Source organism: Neoarius graeffei, chromosome 2 (assembly GCF_027579695.1).
Source record: "Neoarius graeffei isolate fNeoGra1 chromosome 2, fNeoGra1.pri, whole genome shotgun sequence".
Taxonomy (NCBI): Eukaryota; Metazoa; Chordata; class Actinopteri; order Siluriformes; family Ariidae; genus Neoarius; species Neoarius graeffei.
Genome location: NC_083570.1, coordinates 21,517,847 through 21,532,914, shown reverse-complemented (window position 1 = coordinate 21,532,914; position 15,068 = coordinate 21,517,847). Strand labels below are relative to the sequence as shown.

The 15,068-nt window shown below is 41.0% G+C and overlaps 1 protein-coding gene across 1 annotated transcript in view; it reads left to right on the top strand.

The window, feature by feature from the left end:
• Nucleotides 1-15,068, top strand: part of hmcn1 (hemicentin 1) — a 310,140-nt gene that overhangs the window by 204,276 nt on the left and 90,796 nt on the right. The window contains exons 51-57 of the mRNA XM_060913989.1: nucleotides 1,919-2,032; nucleotides 2,121-2,266; nucleotides 2,397-2,547; nucleotides 8,658-8,846; nucleotides 13,233-13,346; nucleotides 13,482-13,669; nucleotides 14,409-14,505. Coding sequence (XP_060769972.1) covers nucleotides 1,919-2,032; nucleotides 2,121-2,266; nucleotides 2,397-2,547; nucleotides 8,658-8,846; nucleotides 13,233-13,346; nucleotides 13,482-13,669; nucleotides 14,409-14,505 — 999 coding nt within the window. The remainder of the gene's footprint in view (nucleotides 1-1,918; nucleotides 2,033-2,120; nucleotides 2,267-2,396; nucleotides 2,548-8,657; nucleotides 8,847-13,232; nucleotides 13,347-13,481; nucleotides 13,670-14,408; nucleotides 14,506-15,068) is intronic.

Here is a 15,068-nt window from a genome sequence, read left to right as displayed (position 1 = left end):
TTACCAAAAAGTTCTATTTTGGTTTCATCTGACCATATGACATTCTCCCAGTCCTCTTCTGGATCATCCAAATGCTCTCTAGCAAACTTCAGATGGGCCTGGACATGTACTGGCTTAAGCAGGGGGACACGTCTGGCACTGCAGGATTTGAGTCCCTGCGGCGTAGTGTGTTACTGATGGTAGCCTTTGTTACTTTGGTCCCAGCTCTCTGCAGGTCATTCACTAGGTCCCCCCGTGTGGTTCTGGGATTTTTGCTCACCGTTCTTGTGATCATTTTGACCCCACGGGGTGAGATCTTGCGTGGAGCCCCAGATCGAGGGAGATTATCAGTGGTCTTGTATGTCTTCCATTTTCTAATAATTGCTCCCACAGTTGATTTATTCACACCAAGCTGCTTACCTATTGCAGATTCAGTCTTCCCAGCCTGATGCAGGTCTACAATTTTGTTTCTGGTGTCCTTTGACAGCTCTTTGGTCTTGGCCATAGTGGAGTTTGGAGTGTGACTGTCTGAGGTTGTGGCCAGGTGTCTTTTATACTGATAACGAGTTCAAACAGGTGCCATTAATACAGGTAACGAGTGGAGGACAGAGGAGCCTCTTAAAGAAGAAGTTACAGGTCTGTGAGAGCCAGAAATCTTGCTTGTTTGTAGGTGACCAAATACTTATTTTACCGAGGAATTTACCAATTAATTCATTAAAAATCCTACAATGTGATTTCCTGGATTCTTTCCCCCCATTCTGTCTCTCATAGTTGAAGTGTACCTATGATGAAAATTACAGGCCTCTCTCATCTTTTTAAGTGGGAGAACTTGCACAATTGGTGGCTGACTAAATACTTTTTTGCCCCACTGTATATTCCAATAGAGTAGAAATTATGAACATAAAATTTTAATAACAAAATAACTATACTATGAGATCCAGAAACACTAACCGTTATATATACACAGATCAGTACTCTGCAGTTCAGTAACAAATATCACAAAAACTAACATTATCATAAAATTTATGACTTGATGAGATATCACTAGTTTGGACAAGAGAAACAAATAACAACAATGCTACAAATAAAAACAACTGATAACAAAATTGACTGATTAATACTGTAAATCACTGATTATTAAACACTGAAATCTAGTTATCAAATGACAAGATAATATATCTTGTTATGAAAACCTCCACACCTCTGTTGACTCACAGATGAATGGATACAAATAACGTTTCTATTCATCTTCATCTATCAACCCTTGAGTTCTGCGTGTTCTGACCCCACCCTGAAGCCAGAGCTGCACAGCTCTATGAGCATCATATTCTGCATCATCTACTTTGCACAGGGATATTGCCATCAGCTTATCCATCATCTCAGAACTAAGAGATGCCCTCCAATCTGATTTTATTATTTTCATAGCTGAGAACCCTCTCTCACAAACAGAGCTCGATATTTAGACATTTTCTAAATGTCTAAATTTTTATAATGAACACCATCAACAACAATTCAAAGATTTGGAAATTAGCACATACTCAACGTAAATATACAGTTGAATAATGATCTCACCAACAGAAATGTCAACAAATCCACGTGTATGACACGATTAAAACCAATCATAAACGACCGTTTACTTTTCAGCTCAAATACGGTACACGAAGCAGTATTGGCCGGTTTCGCAAGTGGAATATTGCGCATGCGCACATCGCTCTTTCCGAATAGAAACATCCGGCGATTCATCAAAACAATATGTCAAGTGAGATGCTTCGGAAATCATGTGAATAAACTGATAAATTTGATATGTAACTCAAATATCGGTGTATTTTGGCACTTAACTGAGACGATGAACTTGTCCGACATAAAGTATCACTTGTCCCGGACAAGCGGACAAGCGTTAATGTCGAGCCCTGATAAATGGTGTTGCTTTTCCTTGCAGGTGGGCGCACTCTTCAGATTCTGAATGCACAAGCGGAGGATGCTGGGAGATATACGTGTGTAGCCACCAATGAGGCTGGGGAGACCCTGAAGAACTACGAGGTCAAAGTTTATCGTAAGTATGAAACGTGAGGTGCTTTTTGACCAGAGTGCTGCTGCTAGCACTGTGTGATTTAGAGAGTGTGTGTTTTTCCTCCCTAAAGTTCCCCCTGTTATCAGTAAGGACAACATACAAGGAGAAGGCTTTGCTCCAAAAGAGGTCAAAATTAAAGTTAACAACACGCTGACGCTCGAGTGTGAAGCCCAGGCAATCCCAATCCCCACTCTACACTGGTACAAGGATGGCCAGGTCAAACACACACACACACACACACACACACACACACACACACACGCACAGTTAAATTATCACTCCATTAAAAAAATCTCATAGTAAAATGTACTGTTTGACAATCCGATGTCTTTCCCTTTCTCTTTAGATCCTTAAGGCAGATGGGCGCATTACCATAACACCTAATGGTCGAATAGTTCAGATAAAGCAGGCTCAGGTGTCTGATACAGGCCGGTACACCTGCGTCGCTACCAACATCGCAGGCGAGGATGAAAAGGACTTTGATGTAAATATACAAGGTGAACAGAACTCCACACATTCCAGATTTGATCTTACTAACACCCTGGTGCATTCATTTCACAAATTAAACACCTGCAAAATGCAACATATTTAATGTATTATAATAGTAGCACAGTTCCCTCTAGTGGCTGATTTTTTTTTTTTTTTGGCAAGGATAAGGTTGTCTGGATTCAAAGTTCCTGCTATAATAATCTCATCTCTCATCTCATTATCTGTAGCCGCTTTATCCTGTTCTACAGGGTCGCAGGCAAGCTGGAGCCTATCCCAGCTGACTACGGGCGAAAGGCGGGGTACACCCTGGACAAGTCGCCAGGTCATCACAGGGCTGACACATAGACACAGACAACCATTCACACTCACATTCACACCTACGGTCAATTTAGAGTCACCAGTTAACCTAACCTGCATGTCTTTGGACTGTGGGGGAAACCGGAGCACCCGGAGGAAACCCACGGGGAGAACATGCAAACTCCACACAGAAAGGCCCTCACCGGTCACGGGGCTCGAACCCGGACCTTCTTGCTGTGAGGCGACAGCGCTAACCACTACACCACCGTGCCGCCCCTGCTATTATAATAATAATAATAATAAACACACTGAGTTTTAATTATTATTTTAAAATATGCCATAAATCAAGTTTTTGAGCATAGAACTATTAATAATCTGTTGGTAAAAGTCTCCTGTAACCCCATCTGCATGTCAGGAGACCTCAGGTCATGTCATATTCCCAACTTTGAGAACGTATGGGTGAAAGTTTTCAAGTGGAGGTGTGCACTGATTAACATACGAGTCCTGTATATAATGTGCTTGCACAGCTCTGTGTGATGCATTTATTGCTTTGACTGCTCATTCAGTACATTACAGGCGTTTAGCAGACGCTGTTATCAAAGCAACGTCTCAACAAGGGGATACATGATGCAATGCTCTTGGAGTAGAGAGGGTTAAGGGCCCAACAGTTGCAGCTTGTCAGTGCAGGGGCCTTCAGATCAGTAATCCAGAGCCTTAACCACTGAGCCGCCACTGCCCCAAATGATGGGTGAAACAGTGGTTTAAATTACTAATTTGTATATATTTTAATAAATAGAACCAAATAAATTTGGTTAAGGAGCAGGTGAGATTCATCAGCATTCCTCTGGGAGTGGGTGAGAATGAGATAAACAAAAAAACATCCCACACAGGTGGCACGGTGGCGCAGTGGTTAGCACTGTCGCCAAACAGCAAGAAGGTTCCATGTTTGAACCTCACAGCCGATGGGGTCCTTCTTGTGTGGAGTTTGTCTGTTTTCCCCATGTCTCTGTGGGTTTCTTCCGAGTGCTCCGGTTTCCCCCACAGTTCAAAGACATGCAGGTTAGGTAAAATACCCAGCCACTGGGGTTGCACAAACCAGTGCATACTTAGTGCCGGTCCCAAGCCTGGATAGACTGGGGAGGGTTGCATCAGGAAGAACATCTGGTGTAAAACCTATGCCGAATCAAATATGCGGAAGAGATCTGCTGTGGTGACCCCTAACGGGAGCAGCCGAAAGAAGATGACGCTCGGTTAATTTACACGCAATAATCTAAATAAATAATTTGTAATATTTTTTCCAGGCAACATTCCTACAGCCGCAAATGATTGATTGTGATTTTCACATTTTTATCAAGGAACTTTCCCCCTATTTTGCCTATAGGACAGTATAACACACTTGGAAGAAAGCGCTATCCACTCCTTTTCGCATGCACAAACTCACAGACCCCCATGACTGGATAATGTTGGTGTGATTGACATGGGAGAAAAAATTGTTCCATCCGTCTCATTCAGAGCACAGCCAGCATGTAGTCTCCAGGCAATAGGGGAACGCAATCTGAGTGGGTACCAATCGGGACCACTGGGTTTCACTACTCAAAAATACGCAAAAAGAGCAGCCTTTATTTATTATTTTTTGCCTATGATGCTTTTGCGAGTTCAGTAGTCAGGGCTCGAAATTCATATATTGTTTCGCCAACCAGCCGGACTAGTTACCTTCCAAAGTAACTAGCCAAACAGAAAATCAACTCGCCAAAATTTGTTCATGTATGAATTTTACTTCTGTCAACCCCGATTCCAAAAAAGTTGGGACAAAGTACAAATTGTAAATAAAAACGGAATGCAATGATGTGGAAGTTTCAAAATTCCATATTTTATTCAGAATAGAACATAGATGACATATCAAATGTTTAAACTGAGAAAATGTATCATTTAAAGAGAAAAATTAGGTGATTTTAAATTTCATGCCAACAACACATCTCAAAAAAGTTGGGACAAGGCCATGTTTCCCACTGTGAGACATCCCCTTTTCTCTTTACAACAGTCTGTAAACGTCTGGGGACTGAGGAGACAAGTTGCTCAAGTTTAGGGATAGGAATGTTAACCCATTCTTGTCTAATGTAGGATTCTAGTTGCTCAACTGTCTTAGGTCTTTTTTGTCGTATCTTCCATTTTATGATGCGCCAAATGTTTTCTATGGGTGAAAGATCTGGACTGCAGGCTGGCCAGTTCAGTACCCGGACCCTTCTTCTACGCAGCCATGATGCTGTAATTGATGCAGTATGTGGCTTGGCATTGTCATGTTGGAAAATGCAAGGTCTTCCCTGAAAGAGACGTCGTCTGGATGGGAGCATATGTTGCTCTAGAACCTGGATATACCTTTCAGCATTGATGGTGTCTTTCCAGATGTGTAAGCTGCCCATGCCACACGCACTAATGCAACCCCATACCATCAGAGATGCAGGCTTCTGAACTGAGTGCTGATAACAACTTGGGTCGTCCTTCTCCTCTTTAGTCCGAATGACACGGCGTCCCTGATTTCCATAAAGAACTTCAAATTTTGATTCATCTGACTACAGAACAGTTTTCCACTTTGCCACAGTCCATTTTAAATGAGCCTTGGCCCAGAGAAGACTTCTGCGCTTCTGGATCATGTTTAGATACGGCTTCTTTGAACTATAGAGTTTTAGCTGGCAACGGCGGATGGCACGGTGAATTGTGTTCACAGATAATGTTCTCTGGAAATATTCCTGAGCCCATTTTGTGATTTCCAATACAGAAGCATGCCTGTATGTGATGCAGTGCCGTCTAAGGGCCCGAAGATCACAGGCACCCAGTATGGTTTTCCGGCCTTGACCCTTACGCACAGAGATTCTTCCAGATTCTCTGAATCTTTTGATGATATTATGCACTGTAGATGATGATATGTTCAAACTCTTTGCAGTTTTACACTGTCGAACTCCTTTCTGATAATCCTCCACTATTTGTCGGTGCAGAATTAGGGGGATTGGTGATCCTCTTCCCATCTTTACTTCTGAGAGCCGCTTCCACTCCAAGATGCTCTTTTTATACCCAGTCATGTTAATGACCTATTGCCAATTGACCTAATGAGTTGCAATTTGGTCCTCCAGCTGTTCCTTTTTTGTACCTTTAACCAGGGCTTTGAACCGGAATTTTTTTCCTATTGGTTCGTTCCGAACAGAAACGGAATTTTAACGTTTCCGGTTTTGGGTTCCACCATTAAATGGACGTTCCCGAACCGGTTAGAACAAAAAAATTTCGTTCCCGGAACGGTTAATTACGTTCCCTGTCAGCTGTTTAACAGTTGGCTATAAAATTATGTCTCTGTCTCATCCAGCTTAAGCCAAATGTAGGCTAATTCTATTACAACCTTCATTAAATAAGACAAGAAATAATTCAAAACAATTATTATTTCAAATGTTGGCGATTTGGATTCTCAGTATGTCTTCCCATCTACACAAACAGAAAAAGTGCCAAAAATGAAAGATAATTCATTTAGTGTGTTACCAAAGGCTAGTCAGGCCCTATAGAGGGCTACCGCATGACGTCACCGCGCCGCGAGATTTTGTTAGGCGCCATATTGGAAGACCAAGTACACATCTATGCAAGTACATACATACTTACATAAAACAAACTACACCTGAAATGTAGCCAGAGCCGGTTCTGCCCTAATCTGGACCCGGGTGCAACATCGCGCAACCCCCCCCCCCCCAAAAAAAAAAAAAAAACAACACCAGTCTAAATCAGGACAACCATCACATAACTATAACTATAAACATTTTATATCAACTATTTTAACTAAATGGGCTATAATAAATAAGCCTGCAGGCAGCCACGGCGGGCTGCCTCAGAAAAGTAACCATTCAATGACAACTGAAAGCCTGCAGCCACGGCGGGCTGCCTCAGAAAAGTAACCATTTGTCCTACCTTAAAACTCGTTTTGCATTTTCTGCCTCCTTTTTTGTATTTTCGACCCTCCGTTTATTTTCTTTCCTTTTCTGAAAACCCGATTTGTGTCCAGACATTTTGTTCTGCTACCAACGAACTAACTCGTCAGGTCTCGTCTCTCGAGCCCGCGATGATTCCCGTGGGAAGGGCAACAATTGATACATTTTTACAAACAGCCAATAGGGAGGTTGCAACGTTCAGGCTCTTCTTTGCTCAGAGACACTCAGTAATGGAGACGTGATAGCAGTCCACCTTCCCGCTCTCTCCATTCAGTCAGCGAACGTCACACAGGAAGTGAACCCCAGCGGGTCATAGAAACTTGCGCAGGAGAAGAATGGCTATTTGTAGGCTACAGAAACTTTGAGGAACGAAATAAAAACCGGTATTAACCGGTTACCATTATTTTTAATAAGCGTTTCTGTTCCGGAACATAAAAAATAATAAAGTTTCTGGTTTCGTTTCTGTTCCATGTGAAATAGAAAAAGTTCCCGGTTTTCGTTTTCGTTCCTTGAACCGGTTCAAAGCCCTGCCTTTAACTTTTCCAGCCTCTTATTGCCCCTGTCCCAACTTTTTTGAGATGTGTTGCTGTCATAAAATTTCAAATGAGCCAATATTTGGCATGAAATTTCAAAATGTCTCACTTTCGACATTTGATATGTTGTCTGTTCTATTGTGAATACAATATCAGTTTTTGAGATTTGTAAATTATTGCATTACGTTTTTATTTACAATTTGTACTTTGTCCCAACTTTTTTGGAATCGGGGTTGTAACACAAAAGAGAGTAGTTACCATTGTTCATGACTAATGTGCATTTATTTCAAGACCCGGGTATTTTGATACGTTTTTTTTTTGCACACTTTACAAACTGGCATTTGCTGTTCCACGTCTTCCTCGCGATGTCCAAAAAAATGCCAGATGACTGACCCCTTACTAGTTCTTTTAGGAACCAATTCGTCCGCTTCCATTTTTAATTTGTCACTGAAATTGACAGATCTTACACAGTAGCCTATGCAGCACCAGCGATTGCATGAACTGAGTCAGCGCTGACTAGAAACCAGAAACCGAAACTAGAAAATCTTTCCGCAAGCAGTGTTGCCAGATACTGCTGACGTTTTCCAGCCCAAAATATGTTCAAAACCCGCCAAAATGCACTTAAAACCGCCCAATCAATCTGGCAACACTGCCCACAAGTTCCTTTTAGCACCTAGATGTCCCCCGGGATTGGTTGGCGAGAGCGTGATGTTGTGTGGTTTTTTTTTTTTACTCTTAGGCAGCCTCTCACATTACTGCCTGAGGGACAGGGAGAAAACCACCGGAAAAGGTTTTAAACAAACGCAAGTCGGCAGATGACCATAAAATACTCGATAGTTACAATATAATAATTATATGTATCTCACACAGAATTTTCGGAGATATATCGAGTATATTCGATATATCGCACAGCCCTAGTCTGAATCTTCACTTCATATATGTTTTTTATTTTCAACTAGCCAGCCGGGCTGCCGAGTGACAGGAATTACCCGCCAAATGACAAATTAAGTCGCCTCGGGCGACCGGACCACCACGAATTTCGAGCCCTGGTAATGCAAAATAAAATCGATTCATGTATATTTGACTGAACTAACATTAGAAAAAATATATAGTTAATCATATTTATTTAAGGATGCCACAGAAAAAGTTGAACACATTTTTTCTTCCTTGGGGACAGCAGGTCTGTTAATGTAAAGCTCAAACACAAAAAATAGTTCTGCAGAATGACAATTAGAAAAATTGAAACCACAACAAAAACATTTCATTATTTATTAATTTAGTCTGATATTGAGTCATATATGACTTTTTTTTTTCTTCTCTCAGTTCCTCCAAGTTTCCAGAGAAATGGCAACTCCGTCTCTGGTATTGTGTCTGCTGGCGAGGCGAAGGATGTCATTCTGAATAATCCCATCTCACTGTACTGTGAGACCAATGCTGTGCCGCCTCCCACTCTCACCTGGTACAAAGATGGACAGCTGCTTACCTCCAACAGCAGAGTGCTCATCTTACCTGGTAAGTACACAGTACACTGTTCATAAAGCTGATTTGTGCCTGTAAATCATCAGTGTAACAATTTGATAGCTTTTAGTTGACACCAGCACTGTTAAATTCTCTCTTCTGATTGGTCACTTTCTGTAACAGCAATTTTGACAGTAGTGATAATATTAATTATATCAAAAACCAATAACAAACTTAATTGCTGTTAGTATAAATACAGAGGTGATGATAGGAAATCGTGCGTGTTGATTGAAAATGCTGTTCCTAAACGCACTAGAGATGCTATGAAGTTTGGTCTAAAACTATTTAAAGGTGGAATTGTGATTTATTTTATCGATTTCAAAACAAAGTATTTTATGTGATTCGCATAGATAAGTGACACAAGCCTGCATGCACTACATTTGCATGCCACTTTTGAAGACTGAAATAAATGCATATATGATTTTTTAAAAGAGGGCGGCACGGTGGTGTAGTGGTTAGCACTGTTGCCTCACAGCAAGAAGGTCCGGGTTCGAGCCCCGTGGCCAGCGAGGGCCTTTCTGTGCGGAGTTTGCATGTTCTCCCCGTGTCCGTGTGGGCTTCCTCCGGGTGCTCCGGTTTCCCCCACAGTCCAAAGACATGCAGGTTAGGTTAACTGGTGACTCTAAATTGACCGTAGGTGTGAATGTGAGTGTGAATGGTTGTCTGTGTCTATGTGTCAGCCCTGTGATGACCTGGCGACTTGTCCAGGGTGTACCCCGCCTTTCGCCCGTAGTCAGCTGGGATAGGCTCCAGCTTGCCTGCGACCCTGTAGAACAGGATAAAGCGGCTACAGATAATGAGATGAGATGAGAATTATCCACCTCAGGCTCAGTGAATGTCGGTGAATAATAACCTCGACTTTGTCTTGGTTATTATTTAAATAATATTGGCTGGCTTTGAGTGGTATATCACATATATTCCATTCAGCTAGCATGATATTGAATGAATCGAAGACGAGTAGCTGAATGGAATATATCTGATATACCACGAAAAAAAGCCCGCCAATATTATTATTATTATTATTATTAATTATTATTATACATACACGTTCGATGGAACAATTATAGATTTTACAAAAAGTTCAGAACAGGGCGGTAACTTACGGTACCAATACTGAATGCTGATTCTGATTGAATGTAATTCAATGTTCTGTCAATCCAATGTGCTGTACAAAGTCAAAGTTCTAACAGTAAAAATGGTACAAGTCCAAAAAGCCTGAACAACAACCCAGCTTATATACAAGCAATATCCAGGTCGACAGTTCAAGTTCAAAGTTACTTTTGGTCGGAGTCAATTGTTGCATTGCAGTCGTTCAAAACAAAAGGGCTTTGCTGAGTGAAGTCCATGAATGAAGTCCTCTTGTAAAAGTCGCTGTCACTTTTCCTCACCTCCAAGTAGATTAGATTAGATTAGATCTTTATTGATCCCTTTGGGAGGGTTCCCTCAGGGAAATTAAAATTCCAGCAGCATCATTACAGGATAAACAGAGAATAGAAAATAGAGAAAAACTTTTAGATAAATAAATTAAATTAAGTATTTACATATACAAATATAAAAAAGAATAAGATATGGGGAAAAAAAGAAAAAAAAGTCAGCAGGAGAGGTATTGCACATTTATATTGCACATTGTCCAGTATTGCTTATTGTCAGGCTAGGCTACTGCTCCTTCCCTTCCCAACTTTATATTTCCGCTGTTGTTCTCTTTTCCAGTTTTTCTATGTCCGTTAGTATGTTTTTCTCTTGTGAAGAATATCCAGTCAAGTTTTTGTAGCCTTTCGGGTGTTCAGCACGTCTTTCTCTTTAAATCTTAGGCTTTTAATGAAGCAAACCTGGCAGCCATTTTTGTGAACAAACTGTCAATCACTCACTAGCGCGGAAGTTTTACATCTCTGACGTGTCTCTTTTCCATTTTTTTTATGTCTGTTGGTCTGTTTTTTTTCTTGTAAATATGTGTGAAGAATATATAATGAAGTTTTGGTAGCCTTTCAGGTGTTCAGCACGTCTTTAGTTTCAGTTTATTTACAACCCCGATTCCAAAAAAGTTGGGACGAAGTACAAATTGTCAATAAAAACGGAATGCAATAATTTACAAATCTCAAAAACTGATATTGTATTCACAATAGAACACAGACAACATATCAAATGTCGAAAGTGAGACATTTTGAAATTTCATCCCAAATATTGGCTCGTTTGAAATTTCATGACAGCAACACATCTCAAAAAGGTTGGGACAGGGGCAATAAGAGGCTGGAAAAGTTAAAGGTACAAAAAAGGAACAGCTGGAGGACCAAATTGCAACTCATTAGGTCAATTGGTAATAGGTCATTAACATGACTGGGTATAAAAAGAGCATCTTGGAGTGGCAGCGGCTCTTAGAAGTAAAGATGGGAAGAGGATCACCAATCCCCCTAATTCTGCGCCGACAAATAGTGGAGCAATATCAGAAAGGAGTTCGACAGTGTAAAATTGCAAAGAGTTTGAACATATCATCATCTACAGTGCATAATATCATCAAAAGATTCAGAGAATCTGGAAGAATCTCTGTGCGTAAGGGTCAAGGCTGGAAAACCATACTGGCTGCCCGTGATCTTCGGGCCCTTAGACGGCACTGCATCACATACAGGCATGCTTCTGTATTGGAAATCACAAAATGGGCTCAGGAATATTTCCAGAGAACATTATCTGTGAACACAATTCACCGTGCCATCCGCCATTGCCAGCTAAAACTCTATAGTTCAAAGAAGAAGCCGTATCTAAACATGATCCAGAAGCGCAGACGTCTTCTCTGGGCCAAGGCTCATTTAAAATGGACTGTGGCAAAGTGGAAAACTGTTCTGTGGTCAGACGAATCAAAATTTGAAGTTCTTTATGGAAATCAGGGACGCCGTGTCATTCGGACTAAAGAGGAGAAGGACGACCCAAGTTGTTATCAGCGCTCAGTTCAGAAGCCTGCATCTCTGATGGTATGGGGTTGCATTAGTGCGTGTGGCATGGGCAGCTTACACATCTGGAAAGACACCATCAATGCTGAAAGGTATATCCAGGTTCTAGAGCAACATATGCTCCCATCCAGACGACGTCTCTTTCAGGGAAGACCTTGCATTTTCCAACATGACAATGCCAAACCACATACTGCATCAATTACAGCATCATGGCTGTGTAGAAGAAGGGTCCGGGTACTGAACTGGCCAGCCTGCAGTCCAGATCTTTCACCCATAGAAAACATTTGGCGCATCATAAAACGGGAGATACGACAAAGACCTAAGACAGTTGAGCAACTAGAATCCTACATTAGCCAAGAATGGGTTAACATTCCTATCCCTAAACTTGAGCAACTTGTCTCCTCAGTCCCCAGACGTTTACAGACTGTTGTAAAGAGAAAAGGGGATGTCTCACAGTGGGAAACATGGCCTTGTCCCAACTTTTTTGAGATGTGTTGTTGTCATGAAATTTAAAATCACCTAATTTTTCTCTTTAAATGATACATTTTCTCAGTTTAAACATTTGATATGTCATCTATGTTCTATTCTGAATAAAATATGGAATTTTGAAACTTCCACATCATTGCATTCCATTTTTATTTACAATTTGTACTTTGTCCCAACTTTTTTGGAATCAGGGTTGTACTTAGTGCTTAATCCAAGCACTGAATTAACCCTGTCTTCTCTCTGTCCCGGCCGACAAAGAAATGATGTGCGCATGTGCAGCAGAAGTTTTGTCATTGGATCTTCACATGAGCTCCGAAATGTGAGGTGGTTTTGTCTTGACGACATGCAATATTATAACAATATTGCCTGCTAATTCTTCATTGGGGAGAGTGGCGTAATACATGGGGGATAAGCGATATGATAACATTATTGCATGCCGTCAATAAACCCGCTAGGAGGGAATAGGATACATGTTTTCATTCCATGGAAAAAGTGGCCCGGATGTATAATAATCACAGATATTCGCTTTGAATAATTGTTAAATATTGTGAGGTTTATATTAACAATTATGGAAGGAGTTTAAGTTGTCAGCACTTTTTTTTTTTTATAATGTGAAGCTGTTCCTAAATTTTCTGGTTTTTCATGAAAGGCAAGTGAGGGGATAACTGTACAATTGCTGTACTCTAAGTAGTAACAGGATATAAACAGATTTTAAAAAATCTTTCCTTAATAAATAAAAAAAAAATTATATAATTGACAAAATGCTCGACCTATGTCAAAGTATGACATAGCATCAGAGCACTGTTTTACACGTACAACAGCAAGCCTCATCAGCTTTTATTCATATCATAATCCAGTGGGTTTTTTATTATTATTTTATTTATTGGACCTTCAATTTTATGAGACGTGAAGGTATGTGCTTGTGTGTGTTATTTTTGTGTTTCCTGTTCAGGCGGTAGAGTGCTACAGATCCCCCGAGCTCAATCTGAGGACTCTGGAAAATATACGTGCGTGGCCATCAACGAGGCTGGAGAAGACTCAGTCCAGTATGATGTTAGAGTCTTGTGTATGTATGGTCTCTCAAAAATAGGATATAGCAGCACGTGGAAGCTCTCTGTTTATTGGCTGTGAGCATCCATTTAGTGACCGTTATATGTGTGTGTGTGTGTGTGTGTGTGTGTGTGTGTGTGTCTGCATACAGTGCCTCCTTCTATCCGTGGAGCTGACAGAGACGTTCCTGATGATGTGACAGTATTGGTGAATAAGTCCACGCTGCTGGAGTGCCACGTGGATGGAAGCCCTACTCCTAAAATCAGCTGGTTCAAAGACGGCCTGCTTTTGAGCCCAGACAGGACACACACCCTGCTGTCCAGTGGCAGGACACTGCAGGTGAGACGCACAAAGAGGAACAGCTGGAAGCAAGAAGCAATTACAGGCCATAAATGTAAATACAAGTCTTGGCGCTGGATTTTCCATCTCACTCGATGCAAGAATTTCGATTTTCCGTCTTGTTTGGTACAAGGTTCTTGATTTTCCGTATTGTTCGCTAAAGGCTCTCGATTTTCCGTGTCGTTTGGTACAAAGCTCTTGATTATCCATATCGCTTGGTTACAAGGCTATTGATTTTCCATATCATTTGGTCCAAGCCTCTTGGTTTCTGCACCATTTGACATAAGGATATTGATTTTCTGTCCAAGTTACTCAATCTTCAGTACTGTTCATCAAGGGTTCTCAAGGGCTCTTTGTTTTCTGTATCGTTCATTTAAAAGGTTCTCAATTTTCCGCATTGTACAATCAAAGCCCCAAGCACTTTCGTCCCTGATTCAGACCAGATTTAAGAAAGGAGTGGACAGGGTGTGTTTCAGTGGAACTGGAATGACATCTTTAAATAAGATTTTCTCCCTTTTCACTTTTAGGGGTACCGTAAGCAGACTTTCAAAACGCTCGAACATGATTGAAATATGTGCAAATAAGACAACTTCAACTGAGGAAAGTCTGTAGTTTTCAGAACCGTTTTTCTCGGCTGCCGCACAAATATATTTTTATTATGGTGTCATTTGTAAATTTGAGTGAAACTACTACAAGGAAGAGTACTATAGCTATAGTTCTGTGCGTTCATGTGTTTCAGATTTTCAATGCGCAGGTGACCGACACAGGGCGCTATGCATGCGTAGCTGAAAACGTGGCTGGAAGTGCTGAGAAATACTTCAGTCTCAACGTGCATGGTGAGGTTTTTACCAGTTCGGTGATTCATCCTGCTACAGAAAGCATTTCACTGCAACAACATATTAAAAACAGACTCAAGTCTGTACTTTCTCATTGTAATTAACCATCTATTTGCATGTTATGGTTTTCATTATCCCCCGCTGGCCAAAAGGCCTGAAGGGGAATCATGTCGTGGCGATGTCCATCCATCCGTCCGTCTATCCCGGGAAGGGTGCTCGCCTTCTGAAATCAACTCCTCTCACAATTTGTGGAGGAATTTCACGAAACTTGGCAGGATTCTTTGTTATATGTCGGGAGTACGCATAATGTAATTTGGTTCAATTCAGTCACATTTTACCAGAGTTACAGCCCTTGGTTAACAAAATTATACTTTGACAATTTCATGAGAGTGTGTTTTCCTTCTGAAATCAACTCCTCTCATAGTTTTTGGAGGAATTTCACCAAACTTGGCAAAAAGCATTGTTCTATGACGGTAGTACGCATATTGTTATTTTGTTCAATTCAGTGACATTTTACCAGAGTTGCGGTCCTTGATTAACAACCTTGTACTTTCATGAAGGTG